The sequence below is a fragment of the Mus pahari genome, chromosome 13 (assembly GCF_900095145.1).
Source record: "Mus pahari chromosome 13, PAHARI_EIJ_v1.1, whole genome shotgun sequence".
In the NCBI taxonomy this organism is placed as follows: domain Eukaryota; kingdom Metazoa; phylum Chordata; class Mammalia; order Rodentia; family Muridae; genus Mus; species Mus pahari.
The window spans coordinates 20,009,283-20,032,334 of record NC_034602.1 but is presented as its reverse complement, the minus strand read 5'-3'; the positions used below and the strand labels follow the sequence as shown (position 1 = coordinate 20,032,334).

Here is a 23,052-nt window from a genome sequence, read left to right as displayed (position 1 = left end):
ATGAAGGAAAAATCCTATCTAATTTTAAGTGATTATCCTTGTAGTCCTCAGTTCTGAGACCAAAATTCCACATATCTATGCATGCACGTGAGGGTGTGTCTGTACGCCGTATACACAGTATTTGCACACATTCCCACACACGAACACTAATATAATCCTGGTAATATGTTGCATTCATTTTCCCCAGCTTCTCATCTGACACTATGTCAGGCTTTTAGCACTTCTGAGCTGTTTTCATGTTACTGCCTGTCTATATTCTTCTAGGTTTCTAGGTCAGCAAGTCCTCAGTCAGGAGTCTGTCACATTATCATATTCTCATGTAAATCATCCTTTCCTAGAACAAAGTACCATCTCATTGAAAACCTCTCATTCTTTGAAAAGCAAAACAAAATGATACCTGTTCTGTTCTAAGGAAGATTTGATCAAGAATGTAAACCAGCCCTAGGCTCCTACATTTAGCTGGCAGCACTGACTTCAGTGGGCACAATAAAGATCACCAATGTACATTAATTGTCCCCCGTGGCAGGTAGGGCTGCTCATGTTCTTAGTGGGTTTACTCAGAACACACACACATTGAAGTGATCTCAGCTTTTGAGTGCAATGCTCAGTTCTTTGTGTATATTCGCTTTGTATCTATAGTTCATTGCCTTATATGAGTGTTCTATCCAAGGAATAATCTTTAAGATTACTGATATTCCTATTTTCAGTTTTGAATGAACGAACTTACTAAGTATGTAGCAAAAAGGTGATAACATCATTATATCATGTATATAATGTACCTGATATATCCTCCAAAAATGACTGAGGAAGGCCAGAGGCATTAGCTGCCCAGAACTCCTAATGTGAATTCAAGGTGAGTTTGTTTTCTCTTCAGTCCTGGACATTCCAAATGAAGAGCCAGGACCAATCTAGAGAGAGCAAACAAAACACCATAAAAGAGAGTGCTTGCAAAATCAAATTCAGGCAGAAAAGTGACCTTGCTTCAACATTCATGCTCAAGTTCCTGACTGAGAGAGATCTGGGGAGAGTGTCTTCTCCAACCCTTGATCCATTGAGTTTCAGACCTCTTCCCCCCCCCCCCCCCCGTGCAGGCATAGGAGTCTCTGTTGAAAATGATTTACCTTCTATTGTTCTCCATGGAGCAATGCTTTTAATTCCCTTAGGCTGTGTCATAGTGTCAGGGTAACAACCTGCTCCAAGGTAAGGACTCTACATGGACACTGGAGACATTTTCATTGAGTCTGAAAACAGACAGTCCTTGTTCTCAGAGTCTGCTCAGAGCAAATGCAGATGGAGCGTGGTAACTTACCTGTATAATTTATATTATGCAGTGGTTTTTGCCATCCAGGATACAGTGTATCCTTTTAAGACTAATAGGGTTAATACAAGTGTGTGTGTGTGTGTGTGTGTGTGTGTTTAATTTATAATGGTAAATATTGTACATATGATTTTTAGTGGAAAACATTATATATGTAACTTTCAATGGCAAACATTTTGTGTGTATAGCATTCTGGAGGCATGTCATAAGGATATGACACATAAGTTGCTACTTTTCACTAGGATATTGTTTTATACCAATAAATCTTTCCCTATATTCCTATGGGGTATGTCAGCATAATTAAACCATCTTGGGAAACCATCTTGAGAATATTACAGAGTGGTATGAAGACAATTCTGTTAAGTCTCCTGGCAGAGAACTGTCCTTAAGCATTTTGTTAATTAGGAGATAATGCTCAGTAAAAAGGGATATTGGAAGAAATCACTTACTTCTCAGACTTTAAATACAAAAGCCAAGCTGAGGTCCTGGTTTATTATAGATCTCCATTCTGCTATTATCTAAGAGTCTTCCAATATGGAACTATGTTTCCTTTAATGAACAGAAGAAACCTCTGAGGGTGGGAATCAAATGTAAAGCACAAGCATGAGGTGCCTTATTTTTTGTCTTTGAATTTTCCAATGCCACAGCCGTCTGAAAGTTTGTATATTACATCTATGGAGTTCATGTAATGACTTCTAATCTGCAAACGTGAATTAGCATGTTATATAAGCTGGAAACTTCATGGAAAATACTCTTGGTGGGAACTTACCCTCAGATGTTCCTGCCCTTAGAAACCTAGGGCATATCCTACAAAGCATGGCATTTGTGAATTCCTTTAGTATTGCCAACATGCTCCTTCCTCTTACAGGACTCTACTGGATCATTGCTGCTAAGCACAGAGTTGGTTTTAGGAACACAGAGAAAGCTTATTTTTAAGTTTGTCCTAGGACTGAACATTAACCATATCTCTGCCAATATATCATAGTGTTTTGATTTTTAATCATTGAGTTTGTTATACTGTGAATCCTCCAGGTGTGTGTGTGTGTGTGTGTGTGTGTGTGTGTGTGTGTGTGTGTGTGTGTGCCATCCTTTTGTATCCAGAAGGTAATATCCACGATGTACTTAGGTCTGTGGTTGACTCCATGTACCTGTGTATGGAAGAGTTTACTATATTAGTTTATCAGTGAGTGACTTATATTTTTTATTTCACAAGGGAAGAATCTGTGGCACAGAGAAATAGCAAGGTATGATTTAGTCACAGTTTGATGTTGGTGGCAACTAAATTTTTCTCAGTGTCAACTGTATTTCTTCCTATTCCTTTTCAACATTTATGGTAATGGTAATATTAAAGGGTCCAGTGTGGTCGAGCTGATGATTATCATTAGTGATGCTGTTAAGAACATGGCTGCTTTCCTGAACTCCTATGACCAAACAACCCAATTTTACCTAAGAGTCATTGCTTTATGTACTGATTCTAATGAGTTTTGACTCCTCATGTTCCTATGCACTGGTGATGTGATTTGGATATTAAAAATGAGATAAAATTACTTTCCTCAGAGACTGATGCAAAAGTATATGACAGCCAAAACATTTGGAAAATACTAGGTAATCTATGCCTGAAACACAATGAGCACTTGGCAAATTTTTGCCATTGCCTACACTGATACTTGGATCTTGAAATATGGGAAGTATGAGATTAGCACCTGGTAGATTCTATGAGAGAGAGCCTGTTCTACCAGGAATCTTTCTCTGGCTACCCCCTCAAGTTCTCAGCTAGATGAATTAAAGTAACTCTTTCTGTAGTATGGCTGCCAAAAAACAGTCTGAAGTTTTTCATGGAAAATTCAGCTTGTCATGTAGTTTTCTAAGGTCTAGACTATTTGTAGTGACTCTAGTGTCTCTTTCACTTTCAAACAAAAAAATCTTTTGGAAAGTGTGTGTGTGCGCATCCCTGTGCGCACATGTGCGTGCACATCCTTTTTATTTTTACAGTAGATGAAGTCACTAGCTCATTCACAGTATCTATACAGATCATCTATCTATGTTGTTCTAGGGCTGCTTTCCTCGGGCATCATAAAGGGACATTACTGTGATGGCCTATGGTAAATATATTGAGATGCTTATCATTCCTTCGTAGAAGAGTGGGGGAGTCATCAACACCTCACTTGAGAGTCTAGCTATTGTTTTCTTGTACCTCTCAGCTGCAGGACATATGGAGCATCTAGAATGTATATGAGAAGGAAGGCAGACGGGGCTAGGACGGCTCTGTTGAGGAGCTTCATGAGTTGCCATTGGTGCTAGGAGGGTGGAGCTTTTCACTGCCTTTCAGTTCCCCATGCTCCTACAAGTAACTTCCCTTCTGGCTCATGTCAGATGACAAATTTATTGGTTCACCAAGTTAGACTCAGATGGAATTCATTCTTTGGTCTATTGTTCTTGCTTGGGTGATCAGACATGCAACATTGTCCATCACCCATGTGACAATGTAGAATTTATCTGTACAGTATGTCCCACCCTACTTTTAGTGTTTATTAGCATCCTGGGAAGCCACCTATAGTCTCCACAGAGAAGACAAATTATAAAGCTCCCTGTCTTCTCTTGTATCATCTTCTCCTGTCCTTCTCTATGCACACTTTTCCAGTCTCGTTTCATTAAGATGCTTAAACGTGCATCCTGTTGATGTTGTAATTATTGGCAATGTGAGAAATAAGTGTAGCCACATTCTGTCTCTAGGCTGTGTTCAGAAACACTGCATTCTGAAATAAGACAAAAACAAAAGGCAAAACAAAGCAGAACAAGACAAACTAGTCTCTTCAAAGAGCCACCAATGCTAATAAACTGTGCCCTTTTACTACTTAACACCAAATGGGAACACTTATATGAAGGAAGATCTAATGCAGTGGCTCTCTCTTTATGATCAAGATGCAATGACATCAGTGAGGTTTTCATTTTCCATCATTCAAATGTTTATAAACCTTAGCTTGTGTGTTTTCTTATAACTGTAGGCTAGTGCTTAGAAAAGCCTTTTTTACCTCAACCGTGGAATTTACCCTAGGTGATAATTCAGATACTCTATTGGGTTTTGTTTGGCTAAATTCTTATTTAGTTTTTATTATATAAGGAGCAAAATAATACTTACATTTCAGTCTTCTAAAATACTTATACATAAAGTATAGTAATATTGATGAGATAGTCTTTGCTGATGTGAAATAACTTATTTACTAGAGAATACGTTACTATGTTTATGTACTCTCATATAAGTTTATATGATTTTAGTTTTGAATTTATTTGAATTTCTCTGATTATGTGCCTATCTTTTTCTTAAAGGTTATGCTTTATAATATTTTACATCAAGGCAAAGTTCTTTGCCATTGGTTTATTTTTCCTGTTGTGAAATATATAAAGAATGCTATAATTATCAGGTTGTGTACAAATTTAAGCTTTATCACTTAGGAGAACAGCCTGACTTTCCACTAATAACAGCTGCTTTCTACAGATTTCATTCAATTGATATATCCTATGCATTGCTTAATCTGTGCACCTCTTTTTATTTATATGATTCATACTGCAATGACTGTTTTTCCCCATTGCAATTTAAATTGGTTATAAGGGAAAATTAATATTTATTTTAAATTTTGACCAACTACTTTATCAAATTCTTTAATTTACCTTGTTTTTTTCTTAGCTTACTAGCTGTACTTTTCAGTTATGTATATTTAATTTATTTTATTGAGTACTTCTAGGAGTATGCTTAAAACTATAATTTAAATATATATGTTTCACAAAGTTTTCTCTTTTTCAGAAAAATAAAACATAAAAAAGATAATCCTGGCATTGAACCAAGGGTCTCAACACAGGCAAGGCAAACACTTCACTACTAAGTCACATCCCAGTCCTATGCCCTATTTTACTTTTTAAATTAATCTGAGAATTAATACTTATATTGTCAGTTTTTAGTTTTTAAAAATATTGTCCATCTTATTTCTTTCAAATAACTAAGAGTCTGTGATCATCAGTTTCTACTTAATGTTTGATCATTGATAAGTGAAAGCAAACCCTAAACATTGGGCAAGGCTCATTGACCTGCTTCTCTGGATGTTGAACCATCATTGTGATAAAGTTGAGTAGGCAATATCTAGTGTTATGAATTTTAAAAAATGCCTTGCATTACTATGGAGATCCAGACTGAACATCATGTGCTGTTCCTTTGAACTTTAAAAAAAGCTTGACTCTCAAGATAGTGAAACAGTTTGATCCCTAAAACCTTTGAGTGTGAAGCTTGGCACCTCTGTCCTTGTCCTCGCTGTCCTAACAACATGTTCTTGGGTTTAGACTTATTTCTTATCACTTATTTCACCTTCTCAAATTATCCTGCCACTTTCTTTTCTGTTAGTTTTTGTTTTATTCTGTGAGTATTTTAGAGAATACTTAGAGATGTCATTCTTAGTGTAGATCTAGGTTGGGATAAAAATCCGACTATGTCAAGTGTGAAAACCTATGTCCAGTTTTTCTTCCTAGTTATGTAGGTAGAGGAGAGTAGAGACATGAAGCACAGGCACACATGGAGGAGACAGAGAAGGAGGACAGAGAACACTATCTCAATTGAGCTCTGGAGCTTCACTTGCAGGGTCTCAGATAGCAAGATGAGGTGTGGACAGAGGTAAGAAGCTAGAAGCAGGGTTTGTAAAGCACTCAGTGTTAACTGATGACCAAGAATGTGAAAGGGAGACCACAGGAGACGATTTTGACTATTAAACTTTATATTATGTTTAGCTTTGATTTCCCTGTAGAACTTTACTTTTAAAAGGAGAAATACATCTTTGTCCTTTTTATTTTTTTTGTTCTTTCTAGGAAGAAGTGTAAAATATGTGTTTACATTCTGAGACAGACAGACATAAAGTTATGACATTTATATAAGATTTATTTTCCAAAAATATAGGAGGTAGTTGGCAAATTTATTTAGCATGAAAAGAAAATATCTCGTATCATCTTTAGTAATGACATGGAAATATTGTAGTTTTTTAAAGGTGATGAAATTGTTTCATAGCTTGCAATTATTTTACTTACAGAGCCATGCTTCCTATGATAGCCCACTAAATAACAAACTACATTTACCATGATGTTCCCATAAGTTAGGTCATCTTATAGCATCTTATAATTTCAGTTTGATATCTATACACTTTAAGCTTATAGAACAATATCAACTTGAATTTAAGTTCTCTTGATTTGATGTTTTTCCAAGCAAAAATGATTGGGATCTCTGCAAAGCTTTGGGAATGCTGAAAAATATTCTAACTTTGAGACATTTTCATATTCCTCTAGTTTATAAACAAAAGACAAAGTCACTGCACAACAGCTTATGTTCAACTTGCCTTTTAAATAGTCTTTTTGAGGTTTTGACACAGAATGGGATGTATGCTAGTGTTTTGATCTTCAGATTCTCCCAAGACTCTGAGGAAAGTTTGGTTTCTAACTTGGTACTTCTGGGACATGATGGGACTCTTAAGAGGTGGGTAAAGTAGGAGGTCTTCTGTGCTTTGTGGGAGACAAAGGAACCCTTAGGGGGTCTCTCCCTTAGGGGGAGACAGAGGAACCCTGGCCTCTCCTTTGTTTTCCTCTCTGGTTTTCTTGTCATGAGGTGGATTGCTGGATTTGCCATATTCTCTCATCATGAATCATCACCAACGATCAAAACAATGAATCAACCACCAAAGCTCTGAGTCAAAATAACCTCTCTTTTTATTACGTTGATGGTGAAGTTTTCTATAGTAACAAAAGTTGATTAATATATACGGTTCATGTAGAATTTCTTAAAGGTTTAATTTTATAACCATGTGTATATTTTTGCATCTGTATGTGGGTATATACACATGTGTGTTTTTACTCAGATAGGCCAGAGGCAGTGGCTTTCCTGGAGGTAGAAATAAATATATATTCACACACACACACACACACACACACACACACACACACACACACACATATATATATATATATATGAACTTCCTGATATCACTTGCCACCGTGCATTCTTTGTTATAAACTATCCATCTGAAGTCATTAGCTAAAATAAACTTTTCCTTCCATAATTTGGTTTTGGCCATGATATTTTGTTACCAAAATAGAACAGCAATAACGCACACAGAAAAATTTGCAACTGATATTTAAAAAGCATATTCATTATTTAATGAGATGTTTTGTTTCCCCAGATTTATAGTATTCTCTTGATGGCCTAGAAGGGAAAACAGCAACATGAAAATGTTACTGTTTATGACTATATAATTTTAAAAGGGTATTTATTTGTTTGGTGGATTTTATTTTAGCTATGTATACAGGGGTTAAATGTAGAAAGACTTAAACCTTAAATACCTCTTGAAAGAATGATTTCATTCTCCTGTTGCATGTATATTCCTACTAAACTACCCATCTAAAAGGCTTGAGAAAATTCCACCTGTCTTAGACAAGATCACAGGTGGTGTATGTGTGAGTTGTAGCTTAAACGTAGGATACGAATGCATTCCAGCCTTCAGTTATACAGTCTTGATCTATATTTAATAGGCAAAGCATCACGAGTTAGCATATTCTTAGAGCACTCTGATGCTTCGTTTATAGCTCCAGTTATTTTGGGGCATCCATGAAGACACACATAAACCTTCCTATCATGCCAGACCCAGTCACCTGATAATAAAGTGTGTGGCAAATTTGGCGTTAAACCTGCAGGTAAATGTGGGCCGTGGAGGCTAAGTAAGTGTTTGAAAAGCTAGCAAAGTACAAACACTGAAGTGCTGGAAAGCAAATCATGCCAGGTCCACTGAACAGCCTTTTGCTCTCATTAACTATTTGACAGTTTACAGACTGCTGCTAATATAAAGAAAATTAAATACCCGGACTGAGAAAGCTCTCTGCAAAGACCTCACAGAAGGTTCTTCTGAGTTTTGTATTTAATTTCTAGGGTTTTTTGAACTGTTGTGCCATTAATTAAAGAGAAAAAAAAAAAACAGATGAAATGCATCATGATAAAAGCCACTTGAAGTTCATTTTTATGTCAGATCCAACTCTGAAAAATGCCTTGTCTTTCCAAGTAGTGCTGAAGCATAAAGCATACAGAATGTTATGACCTTCTCTATTAGGCTGGGATAGCCAAGTGCAAACGTGTGGAAACTATGAAATGGCTGGGGGCATTTTCTAATAGCAGAAGTATGATTGACAGTGATTCTGATTTAAGAAGTGTGTGGTTAGCATCCCTCGGAGTTAGATGAAGGGACTTAAATAAATAAGCTCACCTTCTCAGTCAGTTAAGATGATCTCTGGATGGGTCATTAACTTCTGCTTTGCTCAAGCCGCATTATCTTACCACATCCTTTTGCATGCAGATCTGCATAGGGCTATACCTGTAGTGTCTCCACATGGGCCAGAGTATCACACTACTGAAAAAGCAGTTCTGGTTACCAAGACTTTAACTATAGCTGTTGTCCTTCCTAAATCATACTTTCCCCAAAATTCAGATAAGGAAATTCTTAAAGAGGTTCGGGTATTTACACTAATGAGGGTCCAGAGAGATAGGTCAGCAGTTTAGATCTCTGGCTACTCTTTCAGTGAGCATGCCTTCTTTTCCCAATACCCGCATGGCAGCTCAAAAATATCTATAACTCTATTTCCAGGGGATGCTCTTTTCTAGTTTCTGTGGACACTGCATGCACATAGTGCACAGACATACATTTATGCAACATGTTTGTATACATAAAATAAAAATAAATAATATATCAGAAATTAAACAAGTAAAATACAGCTAGGAAAAATTCAGTATGCTTGACTTGACGTGTCACTAGTTTGACTAAAGCACTGGCTCTACTGTAGTGTAATAGACTGTGCATCTTTGCTATATACCAAACTATTTTCAAATGTAGATATCATTTCACAGTAACCACTGCATATCTTGTGGCTTAGAGTATAGCTCAGTGGTTACAAAAAAAAGTATCTAAAATTTTTCAGGTGCTGGGTTTTATCTGAAGATTTTTAAAAATAAAACAAGAAAAATATACAACTGTTGTCCTGTGAAAAAGCTTTATCCAGTGAAGGGCTTCTACTAACTGCAAAGGAAATGTGCTAATCTTTACAAAGCAGAAGAAGGAGCATGCCCTGCTCTGGGAATAAGGAAAAGCTCTCTGCTTAATTTAACTGTAAAATCACGATGAGAAATAAGTCATCAATGCACTTGCCGATGACGAGGCTAACTGCGGAGATGGAAGATAGTAGGCTCATTGTGTGGCTGGGCTCCTGGAGAACCTGTTCTAAGCTATTTCCGTGTTTTAGAGCTCAAATATGTCAAAATACAGATAGTATATATTGGCTATGCTCAAGGCAGAGGCAGAAAGAGTCTAGAGTCAGTAACAATGAGAATATTGGTCAATATTGTGTTCCATATCACCCAGCTGGCAGGATAATTCAAGTGAAACCTCCTTGTTCATTGCCTAAGAGTACCTTGGTGTTGAGACAAGCCAGCCAACAGAAGGATATTGTAGAAGAACCTCAGAAAAAACTCTTTCACTCTAAAAATTGCAGATATTTTCAAATTAACACATGGAGATTAGCAGCATCCCTAAAGATATGAACTTTAAAAATTAAGCCATATAATTCCTTCATACAATAATTATTAAGTTGAAGGATCTTATGCATTTTCTTACCACTGTATGCCAATATGTCAGTGAAGTGTTCTTGGCAGCTCTGACATTTTCCCCTTTAGACCAAATAAACTCTTTAATCATCATAGATTATTTTTGTTTGTAGGTTTTATTAAAATGAAATTGTACAGCATGCACAAATATTTTTCGGGTAGCTTCTTTTCCACAATCCTACATTAATGAGATGGTTAGTACCCATATTATTTCATGTCGTGATGATTTTATTTCCTCCATTAGTATTGACAAGTATTGAAATGAACATCACTGGTACAGGCATGAAGAGTCATCTATGTAGTGCTGGTATGAAGGAATATAAATACATCCACAGGACATTTGTATATTGTCTTTTACTGATGCTGCTTTGATTTATTTAGATAGAATTCACATACTTTAGGACTTATAATCTCAAGTGTAACAATTATAGTGGTTATATTCATAAAGTTATGTGATTGTTTTCAATATTTAATCCCAGGGCACTTTAATCACCTTCAAAACATACCACACCCCTTAGACTTTCGTTTTGCCATTTCCTTTCCTATCTATCAGCAACCATGAACCTAATTTTGCTTCTATAGATCTGTCTTTCAATATACATGGAACCATATAAATAGAGAAGTTCCTACAAATAGTGTTTTATAACAAACTTTTGTAATTTCTAGTTTAGACTTGGTCAAATGCTGTATTTTGTCTATTTGGATGGTATATGATGTTTGCTTCTAATGCAGTATGCAAGGATTAATTTTAGAATATTAAATACATTTTGTGTTCCTTGGGTTTCTCTTAACTTCCTTGTAGCTAATATATCCTATTATATATTACATCTATTATATATTATTATATGTCTTTATTAGATATTATATCTAGTACATGTCTGCATGTATTACTGGATTTGCTTTCCTTTTTATTGTAGGTAAAAAAATTAATTTTTATTAATTTTATTTATTTATTCACTTTAAATCACAATATCAGCCCCCTCCTCCCGGTACACTCTCATATGGATTCTTCTCACCATTTCCTCCTCCCCTTCTTCTGTGAGAATGGGGAGCCCCCTTCTAGGTATCACTCATCCATTCCCCCTACCATACACACATTAAGTTGCTACAGGACTAGGTACACCCTCTTTCACTGAGGCAAGCAGGCAACAAATTCAGGAACAACCCCTGCTACTGTTGTTAGGGGTCCCCGATTTCCTTACACACATGGTTTTTGAATTAAAAGGTTCTAAACATAGTTTTTCATCTCTATGATGGTACAACAGAAATGTACATTAATTATAAACTGTACATTGCATTTTCATCTCTTCTAAGGCTAGTATTATGCGGTAATAATATTTCTACTGTGCTCAAGAGCAAGCTAATTTGAATCCTAAGAATGATTAACGTAGACCAGTTGGAGCTATAATGTTCATTCATTCATTCATTCATTCATTCATTCATTCAGCAATTAAAAAGTAGTAATGCTTTTGTTTCCTTTTTGTCTTCAGTAGGATATTGTTACAATAACTTGGAACTTGATAAATAGCTCAGCACAGTTTTGAACTCATGACTGTCTTGCTTTTACTTCTGAAGTTGTAGAATTACATACATATGTAAACACAGCTGGGAGTAGAACATTTTTTATTTATAATATTTTCATTTTAAAGTCTGATTGTTAGTTGATGAGCATGTGTATTTTATAAGAATTTATACATCTGTCGTTTTAATAAATTGCGGATTTTTCTTTCTCTCTCATGTTTTTGGTTTCATTATCAGGATGTTATGATTCTTTTGAAATTAATTCAGAGTTGTACTTGTCTCTTCATTGTTTGAAACTGCCTGGGAAGGATTGATGTTAGTCTTCGACATTTGCTAGAACTCACTACTGAAATTATCTCATTCTGGGTTAAATTGTAGGCAATTTAAAAAGTACTTGTTCAACCTACTTCTCTGTGCATCTGGCAAAGTTTGTTCTCCCTCATTTGAACATATTCAGTGGCTTGTTTATTCTTAAGTACCTGCTCATCTCATATGGATCATCTCTCATTGATCATCAAAACCTTCTCTGCTTCTGTATATTAACAGAAATGAATGTTGCAATTTTAATCATGGAAATCTTTTTGTTGTTGTTGTTCTTAGCCAGTGTATCTAAAAGTTTGGAGTTATAGAATTTTTTTCCCCAAAATCTTAAGCTGTGACTTTGAAAGTTTTCAGTATTGTTTTGTCTCTTCTATTTTACCTACTTATTTAGTTTGTATTTTATAATTCTTCATGATCTAGGTTTAGTTTTTTCCCATTTCCTTGGTGTTTCAGATCAAGTTGGTTAGTATATTTTTACTGAGTCTATTAGGTAAAAGGAAATCTAATTCTCCCTAGAATTCTTTGAGTTATAGTAATACATTTGAGGTTGCAAGGTGCTTATAAGACATTGCGTGTCAGGGGCTGGTGAGATGGCTCAGTGGTTAAGAGCATCAACTGCTTTTCCAAAGATCCTGAGTTCAAATCCCAGCAACCACATGATCTGACTCCTTCTTCTGAAGTGTCTGAAGACAGCTACAGTGTACTTACAAATTATAAATAAAAAAAAAAAAAAAAAAAAAGCTGGGCGGTGGTGGCGCACACCTTTAATCCCAATACTTGGGAGGCAGAGGCAGGTAGATTTCTGAGTTTGAGACCAGCCTGGTTTACAAAGTGAGTTCCAGGACAGCCAGGGCTATACAGAGAAACCCTGTCTCAAAACAACAACAAACAAACAAACATACAAACAAAAGGATATTGCGTGTTTCAAATGTTTGGATCAAGTAAACAGGCTCCTTGGACTTTACATTTCACTCTTCCTTTTCACACTAATGAGCTCCAATTCCTTACCTAAGTCTCAAAGCCAAGGTTTCTTTGTTGCTGATGCTTTTACCACTGTTATTTCCACTAGCATCTACCCATTCCGCTTCAAAGAGTGCTTTGCATTTGGTGAGATTTGAGTACCAGACTGTTCATTCCTACTCATGTCCACTGTCCCCAGGTAGGAGAGCCTCAGGTACAGATTCTCTTCCTTTTTCTGGTATGGGCTCTTCCATCCTTGTCTGACTCTGTAGGACTGCATCTCCTTTTTAATCTTTAAGGAATAGTACAGCTCTGCATATCCCCTCAGCCTCTCAGGATCCACGTTCTGCACCTTGTCTTCATCTGTTACAAGGCCCCGAGCTTCAATAAGATGAGAGCTTACTTTTCACAGTAGACTTTCTTTCTGTATGCCTATCATTGCAAAACTTTACCTGGATATGTCCTGCATTTGAGCCAGTTGTCCAATGTTTCAAGGGCCAAGATTTTTCTGAATAGTCTCAGTTAAGGATTTGTTTTCTTTTTAATTATAAAATACTTAGAGTCATACACACAAAAAAACAAAGCCCAGGTTGGTCTCAACTCTGATAATGAATTTAAAGTAACATGCTTGCTAGTATAGAAAACACATACAAAACATAGTAATGAATATGTATATTTATATATAATATATGCTTATGAATATATACATGTTCATAAACATATATGCAATATATATAATGATTTTTCAAAGTTAGTAATAAAATATATAGGGATACTTGAAACTTGAATTTTCACTCAACCTTTGCATTTTTGCATGGAAAAAACAAATACCTCACAGAGAGGCATGATTTAAAATATATTTATTATTTATCAGACTACAAATCCAAGATGACATCCTTCCTTGACAGTCTCATTTTCTATGCAAGAATCAGCAAAGAGTAACCATGGGCACTATGAAAGCGACTGTGAGGCAACCACAGCATTATTGAACAGTAGAGTAAGAGGAAGGTCCTACTAGACACAGGTCAGGTGAAAATGACCTGCTTCCGACATGGGCTTTCATTGCTCTGTCTTTCCATGGTAGGAGGAAAAACTAGACTATGAGGTCCCAGCCCCCAACTCCCAGCCATCCTTTGTAAAGATAATAAATCAGTCAGAATTCTCCAGAGAGGATACAGTAGGAAAGGAACGGGTAGGAAGGAAGAGGGGATAGAAGAGAGAAGAGATGTATTCTGTTGGGAGAATTTGCTCAGGTGACTGTAGAGCCTTTACCATTCATAAAGTGGAGACTCAGGATGCTGGCAACATGGTCCAGTTCAAGTCCTCACACCCAGATCTAGGGAAATGGCTGTTGTTGCTTTCACTTGAAAACTCTGTAGTCTAAAGTCCTGAGTGTTCTCAGAACTCTCAAGCCCAGAGGTGGAAGTAAGAGGGGACACCAGCTCTGGGTAGGAAAGAATGAGAGGGAAGAGAAGGGGGGAAGAAGAAAGAAATGAGAAAGAAGGGAGAAAAGAGGAAGGTAAAGAGGGAGGAAAGGAAGGAAGAGGAGAGAGATGGGAGAGACAGGAAGGGAGAAAGGGAGGGAGACAAAGGTGGATCTGCCTCCTTCTGCTTTTTGTTTTTGTTTAGTCCTCAAGCAGGTGAGAGGGTACTCTCCTGCTCCAAGGGTACCTTCTTGAGCCAGACGTTTCTGGAAATACTCTCTCAGTAGTAGCACTTTCCTAATGTATTGATGTATCATTTATTTATTTATTATTATTATTTAACTATTTTCCCAATTTTAATATTGGATTTTTACAGTCTTTCTGCCCCCCCCCAACCCTGCCAAATACCCCTCATTGCTCTTTTTCAAATTCATGGCCTCTTTTTTCATAATTCTTAAGTCAGATCAATTCTTATTAAACATCACTATTACCCATTTTTTGAGATCCCCATGTTTATGTAATTCTGTTAAAAGTGCCACCTCTTAATACCATTACTTGGAAGATGAGTTTTCAATGTATTAATATTGGGGTTTCACATACATCCAGGAGGGCATGAAGTAAACTTAGGTGTATACTGTTAAGTAAAAGAAGCTATGCCATGCTTGCTCCAAGAGCCCTTCAGCCCTGGGACATTCTGACATAAGGAAAGTCATAGCACACAAGAACACCAGTACCCCTGAGGTTTGGCAGGGAAAATAGAAGGTGGTTCATTAGATTGAAATGGGTGAAATTAACCTTCATGGTCCTATTATAAATGGTGGACTCTTGATTTGGCATATTATAAAATAAAACTACAGAACAAAGTATGACCTCTCATAAATGCTAGACTTAGTCGTTGGGTCAGTCACAGCAAGTTTGGCATGCTGGTGCCTGCTGCTCCCAATGGGAATACTATGACAAGGAGGACCAAAGATATGGAAAAATTTTAAGACCTTTGCATGGGTCAATTAACTCTTTTTTTCTATATTTCATATTTTCAATACAAGTTTATGTACAATTGTTATAGTTAAATTGAATTATAAAATCTTTAACTGAAATTTTAAGGATTTGTCCATTATTGACAATAGTTTCTTTGTGGGAAGATTTCTATACTAGCCATTTGTTACCCAAGTATCATGTGCTAAATATGAAACTCAGTGTTTGACACACATATGTTCACACACACACACACCCCAACCCATGAGTGTGCTGGACTCCTGGGTTGCTACTTGGAGGGAGAAGAAACGATTTTGCACTCTACTATCTTAGGATTCTTGCAAGAGCCCCAGAAAACAAACTCAAAAAGGCATGTTCATTGCATATATACATATATACACATACACACACATAAGTATTTCACAAAAAAAAATGATGTCAAATATATGCATATACACATACGCACACAGATGTGGAGAAAATAAAGACAGGGAAGGAGAGGAGAGAGAGAGGGATTAACTGGCAGGTTAGAAGAATGAAGCTTATACATAGGTTTTATAGAGTTTGGAGTTTTTGGTGGGAAGGTGAGATTTGAAACATAGAGAAGGTGTCTAGTAAGTTAATCTAGTCTCCTTGTGTTTCTAGGTGATTAGAGTAGTCCCTCTAAATAGCATGTGCAGAGATGTCTTTTCAAGTAGGCATGTCCTTTACAAAGGGGGATGTTTATAATCTCATTACCTGGAAGCTGTGGTGAGATCATCAGCTTTCTCAGTTTGCTGGTTTGCAATTCCCTTTAACTTAATAGTTCATGTGCAAAGATATGCATTTTGTAATGGCATTTTCTGATACCTTTCTATTTAGGTGAAAGTATTTATGTAAAGTTAGTTAGCTATAGGAATGGAGCAATTGGTGAGACTGCCAGATTTAAGGAATAGGTCGATAATGTATTCAGGAAGACTTGTTTCAGCATGTTCTATTTGTATATGCAGAGATATGGTGGATCTGGCCTCTGCTGGCAAAGCAGGCATTCTTATTGGCTACTGTCCACAGCAGGATGCCCTGGATGAGCTCCTGACAGGCTGGGAACATCTTCAATACTACTGTAGACTCCGTGGAATCCCAAAGCAGCACATCCCAGAGGTAAGCAGTCTTGGAGTTTTCAGGAGGAAAAAGATCCACTGAGAAATGATGGTCCATCAGCTCTGGCTCCAAGGTTGTTCTCTCACCCTAGGGTAAGAAGTCATACCACCAGATGAGATTAGATGAAATCATTTCCCAACATCGAAATTTATATTGGTATTGTACATTTTAAAATGTCAGTGGGGGCATCCTGTGCAAGGAGCTAAGTTAAAAATTATATCCTCTCTTATTTTGTATCTCTAAGCTTTTCTCTGTTTCCTATTAATACGTGCTTTCCAGCCTAAAGATGATGGTCAGGAACAGAAACTGTAAAACTGGAACCGAGTGTTTGTGAAACTTAGGAGTTACCGAAGAACATGTCTCCTTGGGGAGCAGAAAGAAATATACCTTCCAAAAGTGTTTTCTGGTGGCTTCAGGAAGGCCAGTGAGAACTGAAAAAACCTCTCAGGCTTCCCCGTATATTGTCTGAGAGAGACAGAGAGCAGGAGAAGTGGGGAAGTGTGGATTTGCTCCTTCCCTTGATGGAAGCTGCGGAGAGGTCAGAGCACAAACCTTGACAGGGAACATTTCTAATAGGAATATATCAGAATAGAAAATACTTAAGGCACATTCTACCTTTTGAATGCCTCTTTGTAGTATGTGAAGTGCTTGCTAGATTTTGATTCTACAAAAGGAGTAAGGAAAACAGTGGTGGAGCTTATAGGTGTCTCCTCAATTAGAGCCTGTAGGAGTTGGAACATCTTAGAATTCACAGTAGACTAGCCTCTGCACTCATTGGTCCATGATAATTTATTCTCTGTGTTGTTTTTGTCTGTCTGTTTGTTTTTATTTCCTCTCTATAGAGAAATAAAACCAGATTAGAAGCTCTCCCCTTCTTTGTTCAGACCCAGGACCCGTGACCCACCCACCACTCACCTTAATAAAACAGCTAACTGACCACCGTGCAGGAGACCCACCAAGCATACTCAAACAGCTCTTGGCATCCAACACTAATTGTTGGCTCAGTCTTTAATAGGCATTTTTCTCTGTCAGCTCCCTCTTGTTAGTTTTTGATTGAAGAGGTAGATTCTTGGCAAGTGGCTATAAGCCTGGCCTCTTCTGTCTGGATGAATGCACCTCTGAAAAGTCTCCCTTAATAAGACTCGGTGCTCCCTGTCACCCAGACAATTGCCTTCTGATAGCCTACTGTCCTTCAGTCTGTGTTTTGAACTCCTCCACTGAGAAGTTACTTTAATGCCCAGCAATTAGGGACTAGCTTTATTTCTCTCATGAAGCTGTGGTATAGCTACTTGTTCAGGCATTTATTTCTATTAGATCAGCAAATCTTATACGTATTCCTATAGGACATAGTGATTCGCCCAGCCAATTTCTCACTACCGTAAAATGTGTGAGTATTTGGAATACAGAATAAGCACAGGACCCTGAAGTGCTTATTACGAGTATTAGTGTTAAATAACATAAAATGATGACCTAGTTAATGTAGTCACAAATCTTATCTTAATGTTTCATCTACCATGGATCCCATAATGGTGGGGATACAATTGTCATGAAAAATCTCAATAGCTTGATGACATTACACCCACCTTAAGAATTGCATCATAGTATATCACTTGTGTAATAGTAGTGGTTGTAAAAAGCTTCTGCTGTCAGCTGTATCAAGGATGGCTGTATACAATGCTTGACTATTGCTGGTTTATATATTTGCTATACTGCAATGTGTTTTTTGCTGTGTAGATTTACTTCTTCTACTTTTAAAAAAATGGGTTATGGTAAGACCATATGCCCTGGGAATAGCTTCATGAAGCTTGTATTTATCATACCTCCTGATTCTATTGAGAGGTTCCATCCATGTTCTTTGGTCGACATCTACTACCCAGCATTGAAAGAGAGTTCTTTAAGACTGACAGTGTGATGAAATGTCTGAAGATTTACTTTTCAGAATGTATCCTCTCCTTAAGTGATGCATGACTGTCTTTCTGTATGTCTGTCTTAATACCCTGAACAAAGCAGTTAAGAGGTGTATGCATGATTTTACAATTGGGGAACATGAAACCCAGAGTGGTCAGGTAATAAGTAATCTGTAGCATAGGCTTTGATTGACACCATCCTGATGGTTGTTACCAGACTAGGACAAAATATCTTTTACCATTGATATCTCGGGATTATTTCTTGAGTTTCTGGTGTGTATGATCAAAGAAGCAGAAACTATATGGGGTGACTATACGGCTACTGTAGCCTGGCGCTTTTCTTATTTACTTTCCACAGTGTTCCAGTAAACTGTGCCCAGTTCAATCCTGGTGCCATGGAGACAAAAGAGGCACTTTCCCCTCCTTACATATCTGACACAAACTTTTACAGAGTTCTATCTTGTCCATGGAAGGATAAACAGCCACCTGTACCCTATGATTCAAGGAGACCTCTTGTGCTTGCTGAAAAGCTCTTTCTGCCTCACCCTCACAGCTCTAACTCCTTTTCTCTCTCCAGCCTTGTACTGGGTTCTGTCTGTACTCTAGGGTACAGGATCTACCAATTTCAAGTTTGTTGATCTCTCCTAGCTACAACCTTGCCCTTTACACTGGCAACCCTCAAATGTTTACTCAGATAAGAAAAGGTTACCCCTTCATTTGACTTGAGTCAAGCATGTTGAAGGGCTGATTTCCAGTTTGTTGTTCACCCTGTACAGTTTAGTGCAGAGGATGCATTTTAAGCTCATAAACGCTTAGTATCACATCATCATCAAATGACTCAGGAATGCAGTTGTAAGTGGGGATGCCAGAGAAAGTTTTGTAAGAAAAGTTTCTGATATTTCCTGAGTTAATATATTCAAATAAGACTAATTGGGGTGAAACCTGGTGAAATTTGCATTTTGATTTTCTCTAGGATAAAAAAAGGCCCTTTCCAGGTCCTATCTTTGTAAATACCTATTCATTACTCTAGGAATGCTTCTGAGTGTTCTTTCAGCATCTTCTCTGTAGACATGACTTGTATTTTAAATTCTTCCTCTCATTTGCCATGGGTTTTAAAAAGAACTGTTTGAGTGATGGAGAATTGACTAGGAGACCCCTGGCAGAGCAATAGTCACAGGATGGCCTTCCTCTCGGAAATCCTTGGCTCCTTTCCCATGCTCAGTGTGCCATTTTTATTGTGAATTTCACAGAACAGTTTTGATATGGACATCACACCTGCATATGGGCAGTCTTTGGCTCAGAAATCTGATGAGTGTGCATGCTTTTCTGAATAATCTTTTTGTCTACCAGATATTCCCCAAAGTTCTAATGTGTGCTGAATGTGTTGTAGCCTGAGCAATGGAAATAACGTGTTCCAGTGTTCAGTTCTAAATGCAGCACAATTTCTAGAGCATTCAGAGAAAACAAAAACAAAAACAAAACTAAAAGAAAAAATTGCACAAGATCTTGAAGCTTACAACATTTTGTGATTGTGGGACAGTAACAGTGACATTTTGTGACTTATGATGTTTTGGGGTCTAGGTAGCACTTGTCAGCCTCGATTTCGAGGACATTACATTTGCCATTATTTTGTTAGGGGTGCTGATTGAAGAAAAGATGGTGACAAGATGTTTCTCATTAGATCATTTTCAGTTATTTTCTGAAAGTGACATTCACAGAGCATTAGATCAGACATTTTTTCCTGCACATTCTGGGATCTTCCCCATGATTAACTGCTCTGGGATTTGTAGTCTGCGCTATTTAACCTTTTGTGAAATTAGGAAAATATGACAACCATTTTCTGGTTTCATAAAAATAACCAACAGCATTTGGCAAATTTATTAAGAATGTATTTACTCTGAGGCGCATTGCCATAAAGCCAGTGCTTTTCATCATTATTTTTCTTTGTTTCTCCTCTTTATTAGCTTTCTTTCATTCCTCCTCTGAATAAAATGCATTTTATCGCAATAAATATTCATAATGCATGTATGTTTTGAACATTTTCAAAACTCTGAAAATATAACTCGAGTTTTCACTTTTCCTATTTCTGTTTGTTTTTGTGAGTCTTACAGCTCTTTGCGTTTTTGTTTTTCAAAAGCCATGAAAAATCTGTGTAACCACAGTGCTGCTCACTGAAGCAAAGACTTCCTTTCCTACGGAGCCTACTTCCTCCCTCCATCTTGCATAGGAACATCACCAGGGACATTGCTTCCACTTCTGCTTTGTGATTCTGAGGACGCCATGGGCTCTTTCTAATCCCTGCAGCACAGCCTTTCTGTCTTGGAGTCTTTGCTGCAGCACCCCAATTAGCTATTCACGTTTGTCTGTTAATCCTGGATAAAATATTTTGAAGTTTTTATTTGCTCAGAAAGGCTTTTATTCAATTTATTTTAATTAGGATAATTGGGCTGAATGAATACAGGAAAAAAAGGGATGCTTCCTGTGAGGCAGTCTGGAGAAAAGGGCTTGGATGTTTTCATTGAGAACAAAGGATTAACCTCGAGATGGCATTTTCTACTCCAATTTTAGTTTCTGTGTGCCTTTGTTTAACTCCTCTCATACTGTTTGACCATGGACAGAACCTGTGTCTTCTAGCTCAATTTCTAAATTACCTGGAAGCCACACAATATAGACTAAATAATTTAGGTTAAAGATGTTGTGATCCAAGATGTTTTGAAATTCGAAACATATCATAGTCATTGAATTCTAGCCTTAAGTTTTATATGTTCGTAAAACAAAAGTATGTACCTTATGTCCAGACCTGCATTTATATCTGCATTAACATCTCAATTAATGTAGTTTTTGTCTACACAAGAATTATATCAAAAAGTGTGTGTTGTTGTTGTGTGTGTATGTACACACACACACACACACACACACACACACATATATATATATATATATATATATATATATATATATATATATATATATATATTACACAGAGAGTTTGAAACAAAAATCAAAGAAAATGCCTAACTTGGGACCCATATAAGAGACAGATCTTGAAACAGATAAGAAATGATTTAGGGCAAATTATCTGGGGGAATACCAACCTAAGTGTATTCTTAGAGACTCAGCTGATGTGCATCAGGGAGAACTGAGAGTTACATTAAAATTTAAGGGTAAGTGGGTTGTCAGGGTGTGTGTTATGATACAGATTGGGATGGTGGAGATAAGAGCGTCTGTGAGCCTGAGGGTGAGGGCTTCACTGCTAAGCCTAGTGGCCAAGGATGTGTATAAATTCTGGTCAAGGAAGTCTCATCTTTATGAAGTGATCAGATAGTTACCAATAGCTGTGAAGAGCTAGTCTCACCTTTCCCCAACCTGAATACTATGTACAATGAATTCTGAGTATGCAGATGGTATCAAGGGCCTACCATGATAAAAGGGATATTTCTTAGGTGTGTTTACACAGACAATTCCCTCTAGCGCCAGTTCCCTAGAGGTTTGGGTACCTCATTTTGTTTCTTTTCTACCCAGCTCCTTCTCAGCCTTCCTTTGGGTCCCCTTTATTCTGCTAACCAGAACGTGAATATTGACCTAGACTTAACATTGATCCAGAGTCCTCATATTTCCATTCCCGTGCATCCTAAGTGTCCGCTGACATGTGACCCTCTTCTCTCTGTTTTTTCTCCATTGCTCCCTTTCTATAAAGTGAAATAGGATGAGGAAGGCCTCTGGTCCTCTGGGTGAGAGGAATACAGGCATGGTGGAAGGAAGCAGGAGTCAGAGGGCAATCCAACTCATGTAGGCATCATGGAGAAAGGCTCATGGACAAGCTTCTCTCTTCCAGGTTGCTGCTGACCTGGTGAGACGCTTGCACCTTGAATCTCATGTGGACAAACCTGTAGCCACTTACAGTGGGGGCACCAGACGGAAGATCTCCACAGCCTTGGCCCTGGTGGGAAAGCCTGACATTCTTTTATTGGTGAGTAGTTGGAATCAACAGTTGTGTTGATGCCTTAAACATGTGATGGAAATTATTTCAACTTCTAGAACTTCACCAGGAACTTCAGGACTTGAGACATTGATTACTGACTCTATGGAGTTATAGACTATGCTGCCCTAATTGAATATTCACCAACATATTGTAAGATACTGGTGTCGTTTTACAAAAATCAGACATTTTTCTTTTGGTAGATTCACATAAATATGTTGACATTAAATGAAAATTAAAATATTAGCGTTCACCTTTTATCCAAGCATACATACATGTTTTTTTTAACATTTATTTATTTAACATTTATTTATTGTTTTAGTTTTTGTTTATTTATTATTTTTGAGATTATAATAAAATTAAAACATTTCTGCTTTCTCTTTCCTCCATCCAGAGCTTCCCATATATCCTCCCTTCTTTCTTTCAAATCCATAGTCCTTTTTAAAAAATTATTATTAAACATATATATGTATACATATATATTTTTAAGTATAAATTTAAGTCTGTGTAATGTTACTCACATATATATTTTCAGGACTGAACTTTTGGTATTTGATAATTAATTGCTGTGCTTTTTCCTGCAGAAGATTTTTTCGTCTCTAGAGTTGCTTTGAAGTCTTATGTATGGGTTTATATTTACTGTAGCTGTACTGACATACACTCATGGTAAATCATAAGGATAGGCATTAGAGTTTTCTGTGTTTAATTTGCCATCTCCCCAAATCCATGTGCTAACAGCATCTTTCATATCTCTTAGTGATATGAGAGGTAGTAGAATTTCTAAGGCAGTGGGTCTCTATATTTTTAATGCTGTGACCTTGCAATATAGTTCC

At 37.1% G+C, this 23,052-nt stretch overlaps 1 protein-coding gene across 2 annotated transcripts in view; it reads left to right on the top strand.

Annotated features, from left to right (window-relative positions):
• Positions 1-23,052, top strand: part of Abca13 (ATP binding cassette subfamily A member 13) — a 433,105-nt gene that overhangs the window by 355,371 nt on the left and 54,682 nt on the right. For both annotated transcript variants that reach the window (XM_021210848.2, XM_029545204.1), the window contains 2 exons: positions 16,183-16,333; positions 22,076-22,210. In XM_021210848.2, coding sequence (XP_021066507.1) covers positions 16,183-16,333; positions 22,076-22,210 — 286 coding nt within the window. The remainder of the gene's footprint in view (positions 1-16,182; positions 16,334-22,075; positions 22,211-23,052) is intronic.